The 25,209-nt window shown below is 48.5% G+C and overlaps 1 protein-coding gene across 5 annotated transcripts in view; it reads right to left on the bottom strand.

The window, feature by feature from the left end:
* Positions 1-8,351: 8,351 nt before the first annotated feature.
* Positions 8,352-25,209, bottom strand: part of LOC135913675 (uncharacterized) — a 119,921-nt gene continuing 103,063 nt past the window's right edge. For 4 of the 5 annotated variants that reach the window (XM_070541115.1, XM_070541117.1, XM_070541118.1 and 1 more), the window contains 4 exons: positions 24,413-24,504; positions 17,300-17,458; positions 16,136-16,205; positions 8,352-8,915 (listed from right to left, as the gene is read on the bottom strand). In XM_070541115.1, coding sequence (XP_070397216.1) covers positions 8,833-8,915; positions 16,136-16,205; positions 17,300-17,458; positions 24,413-24,504 — 404 coding nt within the window. In that variant the 3' untranslated portion in view covers positions 8,352-8,832. The remainder of the gene's footprint in view (positions 8,916-16,135; positions 16,206-17,299; positions 17,459-24,412; positions 24,505-25,209) is intronic. The other variant, XM_070541116.1, reaches the window with a different exon arrangement.

The following is a 25,209-nucleotide window of genomic DNA, read 5'->3' as shown; positions in this document are numbered from 1 at the left end:
TGAGTGTAAGAAGTGTGTCGTGTTACATGCACCAATTCTAACTTTATGATGATGATCAGTACGGTGAGATAGAGAGAGAGAAAATGATAAATGAAAGGTAGGGAGGTTAACCAGGACGGAGCCCGGTTGGCTATCCTACACTGGGGAAAGGGAAAGGGGGATGGAAAGATTAGAAGAAGAGAATGTCCACTGGAGATATCAGTCGGTCACTCACTCCGGATCACAGACGCTGACTCAATCCGGTCGCTTTAAAATATCGCAGCAGCGCTTTTGTGGCCTTTTGTAGCTGCGATATGCGAGGCCATGGTCCCAAGATTTTGTTCAAGGTGAACGGCTTTCCATCTAGCTGATTAAGAGCTGTGCAGAGGTCTTGCCTTTCATGTTCAAAAGATGGGCAGTAGCACAGTAGGTGTTCTATGGCTTCCTCGACACCGCAGGGATTGCATTCGGCGCTATCAGCCATTCCAATCAGAAATGCATAAGCATTGGTGAATGCGACGCCCAAACGTAAGTGGCACAGCACTGTTTTCTCATTTCGCGGAAGACCTGGTAACAGCCGCAGTTTCATAGAGGGATCGAGGAAATGCAAGCGATGTTGAATGAATTCAGGTGTGTGCCACTTCTACAGTGTCAAAGAGTGCGCTAACTTGTCTAAGTGTTGGGCTGCGTCATTCCGCGATAAAGGTATTGAAACAAGGGTTGCTCCTTCGTGTGCTTTTCTAGCAGCTTCGTCAGCAAGGTCGTTGCCGGAGATACCGCAATGACCAGGCAGCCACTGAAACACGACGTCTTGTCCTTTCGCGATCATGTGATGGTGCATTTCTCGTATCTCCGACACGAGTTGTTCAAATGACCAGCGACGAAGAGATGCCAGAAGACATTGTAAGGCCGCCTTCGAATCGCAGAATATAGCCCACCGATTAGCCGGTTGATTATTCATATAATCAACGGCGCCTCGGAGGGCAACAAGCTCCGAACCGGTCGATGTTGTCAAGTGAGAAATCTTGTATTGGATGCTTAGTGATCGTGATGGTATAACCACTGCGCTGGTGGAGCTGGTCTGAGTGGAAGAGCCGACCGTATATATGTGGACTCGATCAAAGTAGAAAGTGTGCAGCAAACAATCCAAATCTGCGTTCTTCAAGGCCAAGGTAGGCAGGTCGGCCTTCTTTCTTATGCCTGGAACCGTAAGACGCACTTGAGGTTGTTTTAAGCACCACAGAGCTGAGGTTGAACGTGCTGAGGGTGTGAAGCCCGGTGGTAAGGAGGCACGATGGATGCTGACCTTGTTGGAGAGGGACGCCTGTGGTCGTCGTCCTGGCAGGCACGCGAGAGAGCTTGACTGCATCCGTGAAACATGACGAACATGGGCTCTTAGCGTTTCGGTGCTAATGTAAGTCGTGATCGGATGGTCTTGAGCCATTATATAGGTCCCAGCTGTTGAGGCGCTGCGCGGAAGGCCTAGGCAAACACGTAGTGCCTGCGCCTGCACACTCTGAAGTTCTCGAAGATTGCACTTGCATGTTTTATCAAGCACGGGGAGCTATAGCATAGGAATCCGATGAACAGTGCTCGATATAACTGTAGCATGACGCTGATCGTCACCCCACTGACGATCACCATGTTTTGCCGGCGATGAACCTGAAGACGTGAACAATAAATGTGAGCTTCTTCTTTAAGTGGGCAACATGAGGGCTCCAAGTGAGGTCCCGGTCTACAATGACACCCGAAAACCGGTGATTTCTCTTGTAGGAGATAGGCTGACCATTGATGCATACTGGATAAGGAGTCATCACTTTTCGCGTAAAAGCGACTAACGCACATTTTTCTGTTGAGATGGTAAGGCCTTCTGTGTGAAGGTAATCAGATGCCTGTGTTGCTGCTTTCTGTAGCCGTGCGCGAACATGCAGGCGAGTGACCGCTGATGTCCAGATGCAGATGTCGTCGGCGTAGATTGAAAAACTCCGGTAGGGATTCGGCCAGCCCAAGAAGCGCGAGGTTGAAAAGAATAGGGCATAGAACACCGCCTTGGGGAACGCCTCGGCAGATGTAGTGGTCGGTAGTCGAACCATCTTCCGTACGTACGAACAAGGACCTTTGTGTCAAGTAGTTACTGACCCATCGATATACTCGCCCTCCTAGTTCAATTGTCAAAAGTGCGTATAGAATGGTTTGATGGGAGACGTTGTCGTAAGCGCCTTTCGCGTCAAGAAAGAGTGCTACTGATAATCGCTTCCGAGATTTTTGTTGTTCCACAGATGACACTTGATCGATGACACTGTGAATCGATGAACGACCGCGTCGAAATCCCACCATAGAGTCAGGGTAAATTCTGTGGTGTTCAAGGTACCATTGGAGACGCATGAGGATTATACGTTTGATGAGCTTCCCGACGCAGCTGGCAAGAGCTATAGGCCGATAGGATGCCAGTTCGAGCGGTGACTTTCCTGCTTTTAGAAGCGGTACCAGGCGGCTGCGTTTCCATTCCTGTGGGACGACACCATCCTGACATGAACTATTAAAAAGGCTGAGGAGTTCTCTTCGTGCTTCTCTGCCTAGGTGGCGCAAAGCAGTATATGTTATGCCATCGGGCCCTGGTGAAGAACACCTGCATAGCGCCATAGCAGCTTCAAACACTTCCATAGAGAATGGAGCGTCCATACTTGTCGTCCATACTTCGTCTGTTCCTGATAAATTGGCAGACTAAGATCAACAAATCGTTGGTATGATCAGCTCTCTGGTGAGTGCTATTCGTGTTCTTCTGGGCAAGCTACAGACACCAACAGCACGAAGTGCATTTCAAGTACTGGATGCCATCAGTCCGGTTCTGGCGAGCCTTCAGAAGTCCAGTGCTTGAGAACTCCTACAGCAGAACCATGGCTCATTGACAACAACGGTCGTTCCGGGATGATGTGCAAAGGGCCTCCATATTCCAATGGAATGCGAGAGGCCTGAGGTCCCGTATTTCGGATTTTCGACAGTTCGTATGTGAAAACCATTTTCCTATACTGGTCATCTGTGAACCGAACTTATCAGCCTCCATAAGACTATCGGGGTATGAATCTTTTGTTTCAAACACGTGTGTCTGTAGTAGTAAGGTTCTGGTTTACATTCGCAAAGACTTTACATATTTTTCCCAACACGTAGCGCCACACGACGGCAACCAATACGTCTGTGTTACTGTGAAAAAGAAGAAGCTGTCTTTTACTCTCATTGGCGCCTACCTCTCCCCAACAAGTCAGTTTGATAGAAAAAGACTGGAAGATATTATGGCTACTACGCCCGGTCCTTGGATAATAACGCTAATAGCGCTCGCCACCATATATGGGGGAGCTCCAGGATAAATTCGAGGGGAAGGTCACTAATATCCTTTGCATTAGGCCACAACCTGTGTCTTCTAAATGAGGGAAGCCCGACATTTCTGCGAGGAACTACGTACAGCAGCTCCCTTGACCTGTCACGTTGCCTGACTTTGAGCGTGCAGTGGTTCACTGATATCGAAACCCATGGAAGTGATCATATTCCGACCTATGTGAGAATAGATGGACTAGACGCTGCAATACCGGTTGTCTCTCGCCAAATCGACTGGTCAGTCTTTCAAGATCGCGTAGAAGACGCATGCAAGACACATTGCACGCAGATTAGAAGACATAATTGCAGACGCTATGCAAGATTGTACACGCTGCTTCACACATCCATAAAAGCGTACAGAGAATGACATTGAGTTGGAAAGGCTTCGTGCACTACGTCGCCAAGCTGAAAGGAGGTACAGGCGCACGAAGTCAATTCTTGACCTCAGAGAAGCTCGGCGCATGCAAAGGAAGATCAAACGCCGAATGGATAAGCTAGCGGATCAAAGATGGAAATGTTTTTGCGACTCACTAGACCCCCGCAAGCCATTGTCCCGTGTGTGGCGTACCCTACGGGGTCTTTGCTCAAGTCCCCAGCAACAACACCCATTCAACGTCCTTGCTCTCTATCAAGACCGCCGTGAGATAGACGTCGCAGAGGAATTTTGTGCGAACGTCGCCGGCGGCACTGTTTTAGTCCCTCACACGGCGAAAAGGACTAATACTGGACGGCCGGGAATGGTACCACTGGCGGTGCACATTCGCGTAGCGGCTGTTGTACTGCCATTAGCTGCTCGTACGGCTGGCGACTCGGCAGGTGTCAGGACCTCACGGAGACGGCTACAAAGATCTGATCGCATAAGCGACACCGGAGCACCAGTATCGATGAGGGCTTGAACGGGTACGTCATCAACAATAATTTCAACAATGCTGGGTCGAGTAGTAGGGGTCAGTAGAGGTGCAGCAGTCCGAGTCGTCAGTGCAGCCGCACCTCCGGGGGCTTCATTGCTTAGTTTCCCGAGAAGCGGCCCACGTAGAACGGGGAGGAGGGACGATGAGGTGTAGGCGAACGGAACTGACGGCGTTGCGGGTAGGGCGAGCGGCTAGTGGTGTTTCCCCGAGGTGGAAGGCCAGCATGATATGGTTCACAGAGGGACGATAGAGGCGGAGGGTCACGGTCGAAGTGGCGATCAGCATATGGCCGAGGCGAGAAGTACCAGTGGCTACTACGCCAGTGGCGGGACACGTGACTGACCCGGGAGCAAGCAAAGCAATTTGGCCTGTCATCCGGTGTTCGCCACTCAGAGGGGTTCCGATATCAATTCGGGAACGACTGTCGAGGTGCAGCAGAGGCAATCACAGGAGCGGTAGAGGTAGGACGGGGACGGACGGCGGACTGAATGTCCACGCTTGCAATTTCTTGGCGGACAACAGCTTGAATGAGCGAGATGGTGATGTTGTCATGGGTATGGGGGCAGTGAGAACGTGGAACCATTGCCTTAAGTTCGCGAACGGTGACCTGCGTCAAGCTTGGCGTTGTAGGCAGATGTGAGGCCGGAGGGTCGTTATTAGACGCCGGAGGGTCATTGTAGGAGGAAGGGGCAGCCGTATTTGGAAGTTGGTCGAAGCGTTGTACGATGCGTTTGCTCTTCGCTTGCTCGAAATTCCGGCATTCTTTAATCATGGACTCAACTGTAGAGGAGTTCCTGCAAAGCAGGAGGTTGAGCGCATTGTCCGAGATGCCCTTCAAGATGTGTCCGGCAAGATGTGTATCGGCTTCCAGCATGTCCGCGTCCGCTTTACGGCAGAGAGCCAGAACGTCTTAAATATACGCGCCCTTCGATTCTAGCTCTTGCTTTGCCTCGATTTGACGTCCCACTGGTCTTCCGAAAAGATCGCGTAGGTTTTGCTTGCAGGAGTCCCAGCTTGTAATGTCGGCTTCATGTCTCGAACTATACCTTCGAGGTTCCTCCCAAGTAAAAGATCACGTTGGGCAGCGAAAGTGTGGCATCCCGCTTATTGTGCTTACTGAAACGTTCATGCGACGTCCGCCAGTCTTCGACGTCGACCTTGCCAGTGCCGATGAAGATTCCCGGGTGATGTAGCTGGGTTAGCATTACTTCCACTGGTGTCTGAGCGATGGAGGCAGCCTAACGGGCGGAAGCGGCGTCAGTAGCCATAACAGCGGAACTGATGTGACGCCCGCTGCGAAGATCCACGGTCGGCACGTGGTGAGAGTACCCGACACTCACACCAGAATTTTACGGGGGAATAAAATATATCTATTTAAAATATATACAGTTACGAGGTTGTAGCTCAGTAGTCATACCACCATATACCGATTGTCGAGACACTTCCACCTCCTCTTCACCACACAACGTCCTTTCATCCACAGCGACAGAAACTCGTACGTGACAATATGCATAGGTGAAGCGTGTGTGCGTGGGAAAAATAATTTTTGCTGACCATCATGGAGAACATCGGAATTTGTACAGTAATCGGCGATATAACCAATGAACTTATTTTTAGCAATTGTATCTAGTGAGTTACTCTAGGAGGCTTTTGATAAGCGCAGAAACTGTAACCCAGTATTTAAAGGCCACCTAGTTGCTAGATAGAGAGTTGTAGCAGTTTCCAAATATACGCGCTATAAATTCGCTGCAAAAGACGTTCCGCAACCCCGCTCATCTCGGGAGGACATATCCAGACATCTAATCAGACGATAACTGCACACTATGCGGCACTGCTCACGCATCTCTTAGATACATTCTCCGGGAATGTGAGGTTATAGGCAGAGATAATGCGTGAAGCTGTGCCGAAGGGGAACAACCTTGCAGCGCAGCTCAAACCTCCAAGATAAACTATGGGCCGTCCAGCAAGCCCGTGCGGCGGCGAGAAGACAGGACCGGGGGGGGGGGGGGGCACCTAGGCTGGGCCGCGAATTTCCGTGTTTTCAATAAAGTTGTTACCACCACGCCATTTCCGCAGCACTTAACGTGTTTTCGCACCGCGGTGAATGTTACCAGGATAAATTGTAGCACCATTGGGTGGGCTACTGCAGGGTGGGAAGGTACACGAGAATGTACAAAGAAAAGAACGGCCGCCTTGGTGCCTTCTTTATGTTCTTGTGCCACTGTACTGTACCTAAAGCGCCCCATAAATGTTAAGTAGTAAAGGAATGCAGTTCTCGGAGAATTACTTCCTTAGCATTGGCCCATAAGTAATTAAACCTAAAACTTGACGGGTTGAGCTTGAATACTTTGTGGAAATAGAAATGTTTCGCAAAAACAAGTTCTCGCTCCTGTTCAACAACTTCTGTGGCCTCTGTTTTCCTGAAGGATTTTCCACTTCTTGTTTAGCAATTGCAAGCGTGTAGTACACACAATCGCAGGCTCGTAAAACATGAAGTCGTATTTCGCCATCGCCTACTGAGCGCAACATAAAGGTTTTCTTATCTGGTACATTCAGGCTTCTCGACAACCTCTTTCATTTGCCTGACCACTCGTATAAGGCAGCTCAGGCTCAGGAGCGTGCGGTTCGCCTACTAGAAAGAGTCGCGCACGCATAAAACACAGCCAGGAACACTTCAGCGATATCGATGGGCTGGAGTGCTTGATGCGTTACCTATTGAAATGTGCCTCGTGAAAGGTTCTGATTCTTCTTAAAAGCCAGAGGAATGCTGAATTTCTGTAGCACACATTATCAAGAGTAGCATTTCGGTAAGAAATATTTTATATACCGTTAATGCCACTAAAAAAAAAGAAACTATTTGGGGCTCGATCTTTCGGTACTGTCGCAGTTTGTCGCGTCGATCATCGAGTCCCTTCACATGCTGGAAAATTACTGGAACTTTTTGGCCTGAACAAGCTAGCATTCTAAATACGAAAGCGCCTTCACCCGACCACTTGCCTTTAGTAACGCTGAGGTCCGCTCCACTTGAATATAAAGATTTCAGCCATTATTGCATACTATGGAACTAACAGTTTGCGGAAAATCTTTTTAAGGCAGAAATATAATCCTTGCTATTGGTATGGCGTGTTAATGGAGTACTTACTTGTGACTTGTGTTATCAGAGTCCTCTGATAGGTTTTCAGATGAGCAGTAAAAGTCCTTGATGTTAGGCCTAGGGTTTCTCACTATATTACCTAGAGGGAAATCTGGCGCTCCGGCGCTGTGGTATCCGTGGGAATGCCGGTATATTGTGACTTCGGATTGGCATCGTTCTCGGAAAGCCTGGCAAGCACCGTTCTGTCTGACACAATGATTAATTTTCTACTAAACCAGAACGTAAAAAGCTGTATTAGCTTTATTATTACACATAAACATGTTTTGTTTAACTATGAGAACTTGTTATTGCAGGTAAAGTTATATGAAACGTAAAAAGTATCAGCCGGCCGCTAAAGTTCGAGGACAGACGACAAGATTCGTGCTCGCATTGAAACAGTTTGTCGTCGGTTATTGCTTCTCTTCGCTGCGTTATGCATTGTAGGTGAGTGAAGTGAATGAAAACACTTTATGATGACTCTAATTTAACATTGCGTTATTTGTGTAGCAATATCCACATTTTAGACGAAGCCTCTTACAACACCAGCCAACGCAAGCCTCGCAGACACATATACCGTCATTCCCATGACGCAACAGCGCCCCTTAGTAAGCTCCCATAGATGGTGGCGCCAGATTTCCCTCTAGGTGTTACAGTGAGAACCTCTATGATGTTAGGTATACAATCGTTGCGAAAGTTGGCGGTCGTTGACCATATTTAGGCAGAGCGTTGAATGTCATTTTGCTACTGGCTCATTGGCACTGCACCATTCGAACATTCTACGCTGGCGAACATGTCATTGGATATGAGTGAGAACAATTTGCACTGCACTTCAATGGAAGGCAAAGAAAACAAATTTCACGGATACCAATTTATCTGTACATTATTAGCATGATTTACATTCTGTGCAGGCAAACATCGCCCTTTTGAGCACTTCATACGCATTATTATCCCTGGAATTTACACATCTAGAATACCTACGTTAAGTGAGCTTTGAACTGGTCGCTGCAATGAAGATGTTTTAGCCAATGAACGTCAAGCATCCATTGCTCAAGGAACTGAACATTCGTGCAATTTCGTTATTCCGATTTCGCTGGTACTAAAACCGGCGAGGATCTTATACGAGCGTTCTTTATGCAGAAAACTCGAGTACACATTCTCTTAACCGAGAGGTTCAGGTATCGTAGATTACAAATGTTGGCAAGTACGAAATCTCTGCAAGTTTATGTTTTTCTGCACATTGCTCAACAAAAGTGCATAAAGAGTCAGAGACAGAAAGAATGTGAGAGGAATATCACATAGTCTTTCATCAGGGCAACTATTAACATCCACTAACAATTAAAGCAGTACGTCCGGGTCATCTCGTTCCGATGGCTTCCAAATCTGCAGCGCATACACCACCGCCCCACTGATCAGGCCCGGCAATCATGTCTTACTCGCTTATAGGGTAGATCGAAATGGTCGCGAACAGTGATTCTTCGTGATGAGGAATTCTTCGCACAGGTCCGCAATATCCGAACAACCTACGATGGAAGCAAAAAAAGAAAGCACATACTCGGCGTTTTGAATGAAGAAAACAGAGTTAAACTAATTAAGTACCGAGACATCCCTACAGTTAATCTTTATACGTTGGCTTGCCGTCTAGGAGTAGGAGGCGGCGGACAGAAATAGAGAAGGCAAAGATGTTAAGCAGGAAAGCGTCTGGTTAGTTACCCTATGCTGGGGGACGGAAATGGGGCAATAAAATGATGAGAGAGAGGGGAAGAAAAGTGTACGTTTTTAGCCATGACAGCAATAGGTCCAAGGCGTTCACACAGGTCAGTCTACCTAAGAAAATTGGCGGCGGTTTAGCTCAGCTAACTGTGAACTTGCAAAGCGAAAGCTAAGTTTACCCTGGTTAAGCTTTGGTTTCACTTGCTTAACCTTATATTTAGCTGTGATTATTACACTTAGGTATACAATAATCATTAAGACAGGTGTGACGGCTGTGCCTAGGTCGGTGGGTAGATATGTCTGCGATTAGGCTGGGGTAGACATGCATCGCTCGATGGTGCGACGCCTGTTCTGCCTCAAGGAAAGCGCAAGTGCTTGACATGCAAAAAGGCGCTGCGAACCTGCGCAGCGTCGGAGCGCAAACGGGCAGGGCGCGATCGCGGCCGCTACATTGATCTCGACGTAACGACGCCTGTTGTATTCAGGACCCTCTCCAGTGAAGCAGCTCGCCTGGCGATATCCGCGGGGTGGTGAGACGCCGCTTGGCTAAGGCGACTCAAAGCATAGAGTTTTATATTAGTATAACTAGAGGGAAATCTACCTCTGCGATTGTTCAAACATCACGGGAATGATGGGAAGTACAGGCTACGGATTGGCGTTATGTTGGCTGGCAATATAGTCTACAAGTATTTTTCGGCAGTTTTGGTTTCGCTCCAAGGGCTGTTGCTATAATCTGCAGTGGGACAGTGCAACGCAAAGCTCTCTGCCTTTGTTCTGTTGCTTAAAGTGGCGATAGCGCACTGGGCCAGCTGCTATCTATTGGATGATGTTTGTGTCGCGGTTAGAAAGGGATGGCATCGTAAACGTTGAAAGAACATGTTTTGACTGTTTGGACCTTGGTTTGTTAAGTGTGTTAGGTTGGCGCTGTAGCGTTACGTGCTTTATAAAACTTGAGAATAGGAAAAGGAAGGCACTGCTGATACAAGACATAGACACTTGCACTTCTAGTGGCTTGAGAATCAAATTTTATTGACAGATTCACTGCGCATTGCTCATTTATGTGCTCATTGAAATGCATGTTCAAGGACTTTGAGAACAAAAACCTACTTGTGGTAGGAAATGTTGCTGCTTCCTGGCTGTAGTATAGTATCGCAAAATGGGTAAGTGCAAAGCCGCGCCCTAACACTTGGGAAATGGTATGTAAATATAAAATAAAATGAAGCATACTCGTAGGAGGCCTCAAGCATCCCCACTAGCAGTCTAGCAGATCTGCTTAAATATACTTGAAGACGTTCAGCAATTGCGTCAGCCGACGCAACCTTTTGAAAGAGCGAGACAGCTCGCAAGTGCCGGTCGCCTGCGACAAAAATTGGAGGACGCTTAAGCTTCGCCTTCAAGAGTGGAACGCGATAGCGTTCCCGTCGACCCGCCAATGGGTGTAAGACAATGCGCTACGGCGCAGCGATCACTTACGAGGCGCCCCGCATCGGACGCGGTGAGCGTCGAGCAACGCAATGTTCGGCGCGGCAACGAAATGTGCGCCTGAGCAAACGGAACTAACCAAAGAACTCGGTGTCTCGGAGGAGGAAACGATCTACGCCAGCCGAACGTCGTGATCGGCACGGGCAGAGAGATAGATAGATAGTAATCTAAAGAAAGGAACGGTGCTTGAGCCTGCAACCCGTGTGGGAGAACGGCGAAGCATCGTCAGGGGAGAGGGAGTCGGGGCCGCGACGCGCCTGGCACCGGTCCGCACACAGCCGTGGCGCGCCACCTGTCGGGGCAGCGCCGACAGAGGAAGGGGTCTTCTGTGTTTGCCGCAAGATGGCTCTGCGTGTGCGGTAAGCACAGAAGAAATGTTGCGGAAACGTACTGCGCTACTCATGTAAATGCTACTTCTGCAAGTTACATGCTCATAATTACCGATATACACCGCAGTATAACTTTCTACGGCACGTTTCTAAGGCAACACCGCATTCACTAGAAGCGCTTTTGTACTTCTTTGAAGCATCGAACTCGTGGCAGAGTGGTAGCGTCTCCGTCTCACACTCCGCAGACCCTGGTTCGATTCCCACCCAGCCCATCTTCGAAGTTGCTTTGTATTTATGAAGTGCCTCCCGTGATTTATCGCTCACGGCCAACGCCGCGGACACCGATGACACCAGCTTTTCTGCAACACGAGCTCCTTAACGCTATCGGGTTAAAAGTCTCGTTTTCGCAGCGAACAGGCGTCGTAGCAGATGGCACTTACAGCATTCCTCTCAAGGGTGCAACACTTTCTCACAATAGAAAGTTTTCGTTTCCATAAATACTTGTAAACATTTTGTATAAGTACATGCACGGTTGTTGTTCCTGTTGTAAAAATAAATAATTATTCTCTGGTGTAAAATCGGGAACAGAATTGCACAAGAATGCGTGTCCTGGTGTAAACCATGCTTCAATCTCAAAGCCATGCAAAAATTATGTAACGTGTTGTGCATTATGTAAGACACTGCAGAAATAAAATCTCATTTTACGCGATGATATTTCAGTATAGCTTTGTTTATTGCGCCACAAGCAAACGGCGCTAGTTTAAAGATCGAAGTCAATCCGAAGCCTGCACTGCCCATCATTTCCACGTAGGTTGAGGCAATGCTCAGGAGAAACCCTGTAGACCCTAGTGCCACATTTACTTCTGGGGTATTTATTTAGAAATTATTGACTCCCAGCTTCCCACTCCTGCGCACGCTCAGAGAAGACGGCCCGGCCTCGCTGTCATCTGTGGCCAAGCTGGCACTGACTAGGCAAGCGCGGCGCTCCACTTAGCAAGGCGCGCTGCGAGTCACGTTGTCAGGCGGCGAGCCAGCTACCGAGAGCGCATGCGCCAAGCCTCCGGCGGCGGCGGAGCTCGACGCGTCGAATCACGTGATGCGGTGCCAAGGCTACGGCACAGTTTCGGTCAAATGAAGGTCAAAGTGCTGGCAACGGCGAAACTCAGCTCGACTAGATTAGTGAAGCTTTCGCTTTAAAACACCAAAGCGCCTTCGCACTCTCGTGGGCCGACGAGCGATAGGGGTGCTGTTCAACTAGCGCCTGCAAAGACAGCGTTCCTTCGTCCAGACGTCACAATGCGCTGGAAAGGTAGCACACAGAGAAACTACACGAAAGGAAAGGAAAGCCAGAAAGGAAAACGCAATTTTAAAGGTAAGCTTTTTTTCGTGGTTCTGACGAGTTCAGGACCTTGTTTGGTTGCGGTGGTGGCTGCACACTGGATTGATCATTAACCCTTTACTGCACAATTTTTTGCTTCCTCAAAATATTATTCATGGAGTTGTAGGGAAGCATAACAGTACCTGTACTCCCATGGAAACTTACTTTAGCGAATGTCTGTGGTTTCAATTTGCAGAAAAAGGGTATGTTGCACATTTGCAACAATGTGCAAGTAAAGAAGAAGTTGAAAGTAAAAGATACATTTAGTGCGATTCCTACTCAGATGCTTCTTTGCACGAGACAATCATTGGTGCACCTATGATTTAGTGTGGAACAAAGAGAAGCACTTGTACATGCTTTTGCAGCACAGGTGGTTCCCACACTTCGTGCAGTACGTCATGCAGATTCCCGTCCAGCCAGGAAACAATGCAGTGTTTTCGGGTTATTGTCAAAATGTAGAACATCGAAGCACAGACGTAAAGCTGTGCCCGTGACGACGTGATATGGCAACGTGCGGAGGCACAGCGTACTTTTGAAAAGAAAAAAGGAAATTCGACCAGAGAACATCTTGTCCACATATTGAATCGAAACGGACTTACACTCGTGGCTGTCGTGACTAATTGAATAGTCACTGCCTTCACTATCAGGAGGAATTGCTGGGCCATACCTGCGTTTCGGAGCCATTTCACTATTCCGAAGAAAATAAACCATGTACACGTTGTTGCATTTGTGCAACATAGCAACGTTCTGTCGCCAGGAACAAACTATTCCTAAATTACGATGTTTTTTTGAACCTACAGAGTCAGAAGGATGTGGAGCATAGCGTAAGAATTTTTTTTGTGCTTTGTCTTATGGAGAAATACATTTACAGTTTGTAAAACTTACCTATATCACTGCTCGCGGGCGCGCGCAGCCTCCGCCACGTTTGTTTTGGTAGAAGATGCGAAGAATTAGCACAGATTGCAGCACAAGGTGCCGCGTTTTACAGACCAATGTTGCGGATATGCGACAACGTGTACAGGCAGCTCCAAACTGACTTTGCTTCGGTTTTTAACGCCGTTCATCAGAATGTTGCGTAAATGCAACAAGGTGCAGTAAAGGGTTAAGCATCGCGCTCCGTATCGTCTATTCATTCTTCATTCCCACTTAGTTCGCTACGAACATCTTTTTGGTCAGCAGGTATAAACCTTTTCATCGGGCGAGGGGGATAGGGCGCGCGGCGAGCCTTTCCCTCTTCTGGCTTGGGTGATCCGGCGAGGCGCGGCTTCAAAGTACTGCTGGCGCTTGCTGCGGAACGATTTCGAGATGTTTTAGACCAAACTTTGTGAAATTTAAATTTGCGCCATGGCCGTTCATATAAGGTCGCCAGGGAAGCCTTTCGGTGCATTGGTAACTACAGTAGGTAGAAATATGTCTTGGGGGCACAAACATGTGACGCGTATAATCAGCCATTGTGTACACGCATTATCAGTCGCGGTGTGTGTATATGTTTTGAACTGTTTTGCTTATATCGGTTTTAATTCAACAAAGAAAAATGGTGCCTCTGCATTGCCACCATCAAATGGTAAATCAGCTCACTGATCGCTTGGCGTAGGGAGTAAAACATAAAACATAAGAGCGCATGCTCGTGCACGGCTAACCTAAGGCAACCAGGAAACATCTAAACGGCAGGCGTCCTTCACCGACATCGTTCTCACGCATCTCAAGTCTAGTAGGCTTCAAGTTACTATATGTCTACGCTAGCCTTCCTGCATGAGGCCGATGGCGCTGCTCAACACTGCGATCACTGCGGTTGGTGAAGCATCACGATACATATATAAGCTGTGTGCTTCGGCATTGCCTTTTTGGCCTGTATACAGTCATAATATATGAGAGGGATCGCATAAAAAGAATGCGATGGCTATTTTTGAGTACAAAATTTCTGTAATACGTGTGAGTGGGCCTAGAGAACGGTATGCACACAACCGAAAAAAATTTTGGTTATCATCCTCTTTCTCGAAAAAGCAAGAAAAAACAGGCTAACGCCGCAGTACAACCTCGAAAAGTGACGCCGCGCTAGGTTTATAGATATATAATCGCTGATACCGTATCTTTGGACCACGCACAATACAGAACAAAGATATCTGTAATCCAGCTCCTACCACTGCTTAGGAGGCTCGCGCAGTTCGTAAGCTGTCCCTTTGCTGGAGAGGCTTAATTCAGTCTTTAAGGTGTGCTGCTATTATTACCAAAACTGTTTTATTCATGCTTTGAAACATTATCCATCGAACCAAGTAGTCACGCAATGTAACCTTCAGCGGAAAGTTTGAACGCTTCTCAAAGTATAACAGCACAGTTCCTAGCAGAACGGCAGCCGCGCTGTTACGATTGTCGCGTATGTTTCATTTCTCCGAAACCGCAGCTCAGAACTAGAGGATAATACTGCAATAAAGTCACTTTAGTGAATGAAACATGCAAAAATACACAATTGATCTCCGAGGCTAATTGTAGGCTCGAAAGTATTCGCGCGCACTTCGCGCTGCATGCTTCATCCGCCTCAATGCCAGCAGAAAGTCCGGCCATGCGGGCTTAAACCACTTCAGTACGTCTCACAGTACCGTTCAGCGCGTAAAAGACGCACGTCATGCTAAATAGACCATGCGAGCGCGAAAACAAACACCAGAAACTATTGCAAAACGTATGCATGCCATGCGAAACGGAGCGCTCACCCAAACCAGTAATATGGTGGCACCCATGAAAAAACGGTGCATAGAGGTGGCAATATTGGCTGGCGCAAGTAGCGTCATCATAAGGTGAGGGAGCTGAGACTAGGATCGGTTGGTATAAGAGATGGTGTCATCAGATAGCGGCAGTGAAGTGGTCACGCACACAGGGATTGGTATGATGAACCAGTGTTCAGTCGGCTGGGGCGGCTGATCTAACGCGAAAGCTTCACTTAGTGCATGGGAACTGCGTATTTTTAGAACGCAGGTCATGGGTGCCCATTCCTGCCGGGAGCGTCGGCTTTCATTGTAACCGAGTGAACGAACACAGCGAAGGATAGCGAAGTGCAGCTGGAGATGAAAGACAGCGCGAGGAGGGAAGTGGAGGAGGGGCTGCTGTGGAACCAAATGTCGGAAAGTGGAGAAGGAAGGCATACCTGTCAAAATACCGCGATGAACGGGCGCGCCCTATTTCCGAAGCTTTCCACATCCATGTTAGCGGCGAAGCATGGGTAAGCCTGCCCTATATACCTTCTTCCGAAGGAGATTGACTTCTTATCGCATTAATTGCAAATCCCCACTGCGCATGCTGAATTCTGTTGATTTTGTGGTTTGAGATAACGGCGGAGTATATATATACTGGCTGAAATAAAGGCCCTTGGTTGTTAGCGCTGTTGTCTGTGTCCCTCTGCTCATCTTGTTGTTTAGCACTGTTCTTACTGCTCGTAATCATGAACCAACCAGCCCGAATGCGTACTCTTCTGTACGTTAACGGAATTACAGGAGGGCAAATTCCTGACGGGATCTTCCGCTACAGCATCGTATACCTCACTGGTTAGCTACAGGGCGTAAGATCTTACCGTCGAAGGGGATTGTTTTTAATGTTTTTATTATAGTTGGCTCGTTGTTGTGTCCTTTTATCCCAAGCCCACACTTTCATTGAAAGCAACAAGAAATACTACAATTCACAAAATTTAACGCTCATTTAGAGCCGGGCGTTTTAAGCAAACCATATGTACTCCTTTGTGAGGAAGGGGGGAGGGGAAAGGGCGAGGTTGTGTTGGCTTATTTTACTTCAAAAACGCAAGATCTATCGAGTAGACAGTCAATAGAAGAAAAAAAAAGTGCGACTGGCTCACCAAGGAGTCGTAAAGTACGCTCAAGTTCCTCTCTGAATATGTGCAACACTCTGGCGACACCTTGCTTGCCCTGCGCAGAGAAAAACTGCGTTGGAAAGAAAACGCCGCCATAAAATGCACACTTTCCAAGCACTTGGTAGAGTGCAAGCTGAGCACGCACGTGACAAACGTTCAAGTATAGTCAACGTTCAATGCACTGTCACAATCAGTGACCATTGCGCGTTTTCCCTCATGTGGAGAGTACTGTGCTAGGTTGGAGAAGCAAATCATAAATAGCATGCATAAATATTAAGCGAAGACTTCGCGCTGTGAGAACCTTTTCCGACATGCAACATTTCGTGTTTGCTAAAAGTCTTATACTTGTCAAGCAAACATTTTCATGTACACGCCACACGACGCAGTTGGACACGATTCCGACAGGAAACGTCCCGTGCAACGCAAGCTTGCACGTGGCAGTCCAGCACCACAGACATCACCTGTTACTGCAAACTAACTCGAACTCGTCTTGTATGAAGTGCTTTTCAGAAAATTTGTCTGTTCCCGTAAGAACGACACGTGCGGTCGGCGTACATTGCTGTTTCGTCGCAGCGTGCCTATGCTATACCCAGCTTCACTGCGAACGTGAGCACTCGCATTTCAAGCCGCCTTTCTGATGCATCTCAAGGCTGATTCGCTTCACGTTTCTAGGCGAAATGTCCGCCGCGTTCCTCTGCACTAGTCCCCGCCACTCGATGCTGCTTAACGTGGTTTTTATGAGCCACAAGGCACTCGTGTTCCAAACTAGGCTTCTATGCGCATCGAGGAAGTTTATGCTCCGCTCAACGCTTCTTCCGAGTCTGTCTCCTCAGCGCCCTATACACGCTTTGCCCACTCTTGTATGTTCTGGAAATCTTCGACTGGCAGCGAAGGATGGTTTAGAACGTGAATGCAGAATTGCTCGTAAATGCGAAACCAGGTCTCGTCATCATATGGAGTGATGTGACAGCTGCGAAATGGGACCATGCCACTTGCGACTGCGAACACGTGCTCGTAGGAACATTTCTTGCCGGACAAACTGACTAAAGTGACGTGCACAACTTATGTGCACGAGCCACCCTTGAACATGCCCCGAACGATCGGTGCAACGCTCCCGTAAGTTATCGAAAAAGAAGAAAACTGGCTTACGTCGTATGCGAGTCCCCACAGCACAGGTCGTCCCACGAATACCGCCCGAGCTCCCAGCGCGAGCGCCTTGACCACGTCCGCACCTGTTCGCACTCCGCTGTCCAAATACACTTCCATCTTGTCACCAACGGCGGCGACGATCTCGGGCAGGACGTCAATCTGAAATAATCGTATGCGGCTTCTAAAACGTATAGACGGTATGCAGGACGGTATGCACAGTTTCCGGCACGACCAATAAATACAATGACATTTGTTTATTTTCACAAAAGGAAATCCCGGCTCACTTCATAGAACGGACGTCCGGCGTAAGAAGCTTTCGACTGCTTTCGACACAGCACATGTGTCAGGCGGGAAAGCGATAACATGATAGCTGGATGAATATGATCACAGGGAAAATATACGACAGACGCGTGACCACTGTCGATTTGTGCATTCTCTATTCGGGCTATCGGTGCCACGCGACAGATCCTGCACTTTCGTTCTTTTAGTTAGAACAGTTTTGTTTTTAAGAACACCTGTGAAGGTTAAATTTCTCGCCTTTGATGTGGTATGATGTGGACGATGTGGCGTACAAATAACTTGGCCGCTTCATACGAGTTTGCTTGCGGAATAGCTTCGGTTTCGGCGTACCGGGTTAAGTAGTCGGTAGCAACGACTATCCATTTGTTGCGCGACGAGGTCACTGGGAATGGCCCAAGTATGGTATGGTATGAATAACTTTATTTAGGTCCAGAGGGATCAGTCTGGGACTGATGCGGGCCGCTCCCAAGTAGATCCTTTCCTATTTCTTGGAACGGTGCATGAGGAGGTTCCACATGGTGAGGAAAGCCAGCTGGTTTAACTGGTGGTCTCTTGTGGCACTGACAATCACGGCAGGTCTTCACGTACCGTTGCACAGAAGAAAAAAGCCGGGGCCAGTAATATTTCTGACGTATCCTTGCTAATGTCTTAGCGAATCCCAGGTGTCCTGCGCAGGGCCCATCATCGGAGGCTTGCTAGATGTCTTGGCGCAGCGCCGACGGCCCGACAAGGAGGTGCGCATTTGGACCGCTTCCACAGTTTTTCCTCTAAAGGACGTTGTTGTGCAAAGAGTACGATGATAATCCGCGCACGAGCAAGCGGGTTAAGACAGCTTCAACTCTTTGAAGGTGCTCGATCAGCGGCAGCAGCTCAGGGTCAGCGCACTGGTGCTCAGCCATCTTAATGGCGTCGATAATACCGACAAATGGCAAGTCATGGTCAGGATCAGATGACGTGGTAGGGAGTAGTGCGCGTGGCAAACAGTCAGCGTCGCTGTGCTTCCTTCCAGATCGGTAGACAACTGTAATATCGTACTCTTGTAAGCACAGGCTCCAACGGGGTAGTCTGCCTGAAGGATCCGTGAAGTTGGCAAGCCAGCACAGAGCGCGGTGATCGCTGACAGCCGTAAAGCGTCTACCGTGCAAGTAGGGTTGAAATTTACTAATTGTCCACACAACCGCTAAGCAATATTTTTCAGTGGTGGAGTAGTTTTTCTCAGTATTCGTGAGACTGCGGTTTGCATAAGCAATGAGGCGTTCCCCACCAGCTTGCCACTGCACGAGAACTGCACCGATACCGTTTTGCTGGCGCCAGTACGAATTGCAGTGTCAGCGTCTTCATTGAAATGAGCAAGTATTGGGGCCGCTTGCAAGTGCTTGCGCAATTCATTGAACGGCTGCTGCTGCTCGTCCGCCCAAATCAAAGGCACATCGTCGCGTGTGAGCCGTGTCAGAGGCTTATCAATTCTCGAGTATCCCTCGACGAAGCGCCTACAATATGCGCACAAACCAAGGAAGCGTTGGAGAGCCTTCTTGCCTGTGGGTGGCGAAAACTCGGCTACGGCAGCTAACTTGATGGGTTCTGGTCGGACGCCTTTAATGCTAACGACATGGCCAGGGAATTTGAGCTCTTGGAACCCGAAGTAGCATTTTTCAGGCTTGATCGTGTGGCTGGCAGCCCGGATCGCCGCGAGGACACTCTCGAGTCATGCGAGATGTTCGTCAAACGTGCTCGAAAACAAGACGACGTCGTCCAGGTACACGAGGCAGGTTTGCTATTTGAGTTCAGCAAGCACGGTATCTATCATCCGCCGAAAGGTGGCAGGTGCCGAACAGAGACCGGAGGGGAGAACTTTGAACTCATAAATTCTGTCAGGTGTCACAAACGCTGTTTTTTCACGGTCCTATTTATCAACTTCGATTTGCCAATACCCTGATTTGAGATCCAACGGAGAAAAAAATTTGGCATGTTGCAGACGATCCAATGCGTCGTCGATGCGTGGCAGTGGATAATCATCGCGCTTGGTGACACGGTTCAACTTTTTATAATCTACACAGAAGCGTAGTATGTTGTCTTTCTTTCTGACGGACGGAACGCAGAGGGAACGTAGCGGTAGTGCCCTACCTGCGTAGAACGGCACATAGTCTTAAGAAAATGGCTAGCCGGCTGGACACAAAAGTTATCTTTTCGGCACCACAAAAGCTGGCAAAAATATGTCGATTCATGGACCCGTACTGTAAGCCAGCTGCCGGATGCTCTACGAATAATCGAAAAGCACCAGTGGGTTGCGCAGAAGCTGTTGTTTATCAGCTTCCGCTGTCCTGTGGGAAAAGATAATACATCGGACAGGCAGGGTGATGTCTTAATGACCGATTATAGGAACATAGCTTAAATGTGAAAATGAGCAGTATGGTCATCTCTCAACTCACTGTCAGGAACGCGGCTGTGCGCCGGTGTATGGATCCTGCCGGCTTCTAGCGAAGCACAAAGATGAAGATGTGCGAGAGATTATTGAGGCTCAGGCTATCTGTCGTTATAGTGATACGTGTGTTAGTGCCCCTTAGGCCGACTTGTTAGATAAGGAGACGGTTTTTTTGATGGTTAAGATTTAGATGAGGTGGCGCCACTGTGCATGGCTTATATAGGTGCAGTTTCTGAAAATCAAGTTGTTGAAGTTAGCGCATTGTGGTGTCGTCTCCCTTCCGTCCTTGTTTCCTAACGCTAAAAATGCGTTTGAAGCTCTTCTCGCACAACAAGCCTAACGAGCTCCCGCAAGGCGTCGGTATTGTCCAAGGGCATAGCGAGAGGGTCACAGGATAGGCTCGGCACATCGCGGTTGTACTGCCTTGTTCGCTGCTGCAGTGCCTTTTTCATTGACATGGCTTCCGCGAGAAACTCTGCAATGGTCTTTCGGGGGTTGCGTCTTAGGCCACCGAATAACTCTTGCTTGACGCCGGGCATCAAGTTCCCGAGCTTCTTTTCTTCCGGTATGGATGAATCCGTGCGTCGGAAAAGTCGGCACATATCTTCGACATATATTGCGACGCTTTCATTCGGCAGCTATACTCTCGCCTGAATTGCAGATTCAGCTCGCTCCTTGCGATCGAAGCTGGCTTACGTGCTGATTAGCTGCCGTCGGAATTCGTCCCATGTCAATAGAGCCGCCTCACGGCCCTCAAACCATGTCCGCGCATAGTCCTCGAGGGCAAAGTAGGCGTTGCGTAGCTTGCGCTCTGGAGTCCAGCCGTTGAATTCCGCGACACGCTGAAAGTGATCAAGCCAGTCCTCAACATCCTCGAAGGTGTCCCCATGGAAGGATGTGGGGATTCGCGGCTGGTAAAGGACGGGCTTGGTCGATGCCGTTGAGGAAGAAGACGGAACTGATGTACTCATCCTTCTTACTGGATTGGGTAGAGGCTCGTGCTGAGGTGGCAGTCCTTGAAGTCGATGCTTGATGCGTACGTGAACTGGAGTCAGCTAGACCGGACTTCGTACTGGGCTTGTAGGCGGTGTTCGGTGTGGGAGTGCATGGTAGCATGTACCGCGCACCTCTAACAGAAAAATGTAGCGTAGATTGAAGACGGAGTCTTACAAAATAGGCTCTTCTCTTTAATGACGGGCCAGAAGAAGAACGTGCCGCTAACGCGCTTCATCGTTTTTCATGGCGCCGACTTACATGCGTGCGCCGTCCCGCGGCGCGGGAGCCCCACATCATTGTGGCAATTTGTATCTTTATTACAGTGTAGGAAAGAAGGGACACATTGGCACAACATATGGTTGTTTCTGCACCTTAGTTAAACGTTTGAGCAGTGAGTTTCTCCATGTCATAAATGGTTTCGATAATACTTCTTACTTCATGTTAAAATGAAGGCTCACTGAGAAAGTGAAGATGGGATAGAGATTCTACATTAAGGCAATTATTTCCTAACATGGTTTGCCATTGTTGTAGGCTATGGTTAACCATGGGAGCTTCTAACTTCTCCGGCAAACGTGGACACTAGGCCTCTTTCAGGGGACATTATTTTTGTTTCTGTACAATAGAAACTAGAGAAAGTTGGTGACTGCCATCGTACCGTGTGGGTGAAACAGTGCACTGAACGGGAATAAGCGGAGGGAATACGAGCAGCGAGTGACGTGTTTCCTTGTGTGCTCTCCGCAATGTCCAGTTCATTGCGTTGATTGATTCATGTGCTGTGATGTTAATTTCGGGTCCTTGGGCCCGTCCGAGATGTACTACAATCGCAGTAGGGGTCACGCTTCAACTTTTCCATGGCCCTAGACTATTGGGGTGGCACGGCACGAGACATACGGTGGCGCAACCTTCGGGTGGGACAAGGTGATAGGGATGAAGGGCGCGTTCCTCAAATTGGTTGCCGACTCTCAAACGAAGGACTGCGTTGGCGCCCTCCTGGACTGTTATGTAAGCTCCTTCGAAGTAAGGCAAGCTGGTAACTGCAGCATGACTGGTCCTGGGCACCCGCCGTGGTTGCTTAGTGGCTATGATGTTTGGCAGCTAAACACGAAGTCATGGTATGGAATCTCAACTGCGGCGGCCGCATTTCGATGGGGGAGTAATGCGAAAACACCGGTGTTATTAGATTTAGGTGCACGTTAAAGAAGTCCAGGTGGTGCGAATTTACGGAGTCCACATCTACGGCGTGCCTCATAATCAGGTCTTGAATTTGCCACGTAAAACGCTATAGTGGCTGTGACACACTCAGTAGGGGGTGTGAGAGAAAATCTGCGAACTTTGCGCCTTTAATATCTAACGTAACGTAGGCGGTATCGAAAAGAAGTTTCCTTGCCCATGTTAAGTGCGTTTGTCCCCTAGGCGTGCCGGCATTGAGGAGTAGGTTCGAGCTTGTTTACGCTCCGACGCTGGCTGCCAGCGCGGTGAAGCAAATGAAGCCTTGGGTACACACGCCCCATTTGGTGATCGCTGGCTCTAAAGGTGCGTCGGACGTATGCGATTCCGAAAAGCTAAAGGTATGTCGGACAGACTTCCTCGCGCCTGTGGCGCTGGTGCTGAGTTAGTCATGCCGGACTCAACCTTTCTCACGCCTTAGAAATTAAACACTCAACCCCACTCTGCAATGCCTGCACGCATAGGGACAAACGCCTAAAACACGAGCAAAGCAACTTCTCCTCCGTAGTACCTAGGCAGAGTTAAATATTAAATGAGGAAAAGCTGCTACAATTTTCTCCCGCACCCGCTCTTACTAGAGCATGCGCCGAAACGTCCGGTGTGTCAGCAAACGCAACGTTCCGCTATAGTTGATAGCCATTGTTCAGTCAACACCCGGCCGTTTTGCCATATCTGGAAAAGCATCTGCGTCGGCTACAGAGTTTGTGCTGCACTGTGTTTTCATGTCGTAGTTCGTGCTTAAGCGAGCGGCTGCGGGAAGGTCGATTTGGTCACTGCTGCTGCAGTGTTTCCTCACTGCAGTGTCTTGATAACGAGTTTCCTCGGTCATCGAGTGAGGTGTATTCATGCAGACTTGTGCATGCGTGGCACCATGCTTGTTGGAAAACTTTTTGTGTCTATGAAGGGAAGCTACGGGGGCAAAGCGCGCACAAGTGAAAGCGCTCCTGAAAAGAGTCCCGCGTTTTAATCTACGTTAGTTTAGGCTGGGGAAGACAAAGATAAACAACGTATTAGAAAGAGTTCAATAAGAGACAACACCCCACTGAGTGTAAAGTTTTTTTTTTTATTTGCAGTATTTGACTTCAGCGTCAGCTGGTACAACGGAAGACTGTGCGCTTTGCTCGATCGCCACGTTCACCGCGTTCGCCGCCTAAACTTTTGTCGAAACGACATCATAACGGCCGATACAGAGTCCGATACAGAGGCTTACAGCTTGGCAGTGCGTTTTTGCGCACTGCCGGTGCCACGATCGTCGCGACGGGAGGAGTACGTGCCGCTGGCACGTCGTATGCGCCGTTCCTGAACAAGAACCTAATTATAATCTGCAGAATATTTACTAATAAAACGAATTCGCAGTAACAACGTGCCTATAAGCATTGGTCTGCGGCATCTGTCTAACCGCAGCCCCCTCCCCACCAACCAACCCCGCAATTCTCTCCCCTTGGCAGGAACCTTCCGTGTCAGGCCTTCTAGTGAAGTATACGTAAAAGACAACTACTGCAGAAGTCAAAAAGGGATAGGATCTAATAGTCCCGAAACTAAAAAAAGCCAAGCTTCTTGAAAACTGCGATTCGAACAGAAGACCTGCCAGTAACAATTCGAACGCCTTGGCGCGGCACCACAAAAGCCGAAAGGAGAGCAAGCTTAACCCGAAGTATTTAACCACTGCCGCGTTCTTCTGCTCGGCTAGGGAGAAATGGAGCAAAGCGACGTCCTCTTCAGTGGGAGTGTGGTACCTAGGGAAAGGCAGATTCCGAGAAGCGAAAGCACCGAGTCGTCTCACTCGCAACCTATGCGTGGGCAAGACATTCGGTAAAATACGAAAAAAAAGGCATTCATCAACACAACAATAGCCTAGTGATCGTCATCGTCATCGTCCATCTTGCTTCTTTCTTTTGCCAGTTGAGGATAGTAGGCTTCAGCGGCCAAGGTTGGACCGAGCTCTCCGCTCGTATGTAAATAAATTATTGTACTTATACTACTCGCTCTTTTGTAGATACAAATATTGTCAAGCAATACGTGCGTTTCTTCTTCCTTTGTTTTTTTTAATGAGGGGGAAGGAGGACTGTACAAGTATTTCACCAAGTTCTAAGACCCTGGAATTTCTTTTTTTTTTACGCTCTTTGGTTTCATTGGTCACTGAGGTATTTTAAGCTTGATTCACGTACCGTGGCTGGAGTTCCATCCAGCTGGCGGCCTCCGTGGTTGGACACGATGACGGCCGCGGCGCCGTGGCTGTATGCTTGGAGCGCCGCTTCGGCTGGAATGCAAAGAACCAGTGTATAATTGCATCAGCTTAAGCGATTTTTTAGTTCGCGCCGATACAAAAAACGTTGCTTGCGATAAAGACGAGACTGGACGTCCCGTATCCGCTTTGCATGAGTTCGCGTTTGCTCTCATTATACAATACCCGATTTTTGTACTATACATACAGACACCTAGGAAACACATGCTACAGCAGTGCTCCGTATTTAGGCGCGTCAACTTGATTATAATAATGCCACCTGGGGTCTCTAGGCTAGCTCACAAACGATAAAGAAGTGAGCACGGACCAAGCGCTAGCCATCTTTTGTTTTACATCGAAGCTGTTAGCCTCTGGTTGGTCCGGACTTTTTTTGTCCGCTTGCGCGGTGCTCACTCAAAAATGTGTGTCGATCCCGGAGACGATGCAAAGAAGCGAAAAGCGCACAGTGTACTGCCTCTCCAAGAGGCATGACATGACATCATCAGGGGACATCATCACTTGGCGAAGACTTCATCGCGTGACGTCAAGTTTGACGTGATTGTGGTACCAGATCACTAGGTGATACTATCACGTGACGATTCCGGTATTCTCGTATATTCGAATTACATTCCCAGGCTATAATGTCTACAGCTTGTGTGTAAGTTGTTCTTTACGAATACTCTGACGCAATTTACTTTGAGGAATTCAGTTAGTTCAATAACGTACTTGCGCTTTCCGGAG

Source organism: Dermacentor albipictus, chromosome 6 (genome assembly GCF_038994185.2).
Source record: "Dermacentor albipictus isolate Rhodes 1998 colony chromosome 6, USDA_Dalb.pri_finalv2, whole genome shotgun sequence".
NCBI lineage: Eukaryota > Metazoa > Arthropoda > Arachnida > Ixodida > Ixodidae > Dermacentor > Dermacentor albipictus.
Note: the sequence above shows the minus strand (reverse complement) of the source record. Positions and strands in the feature narration are given on the sequence as shown.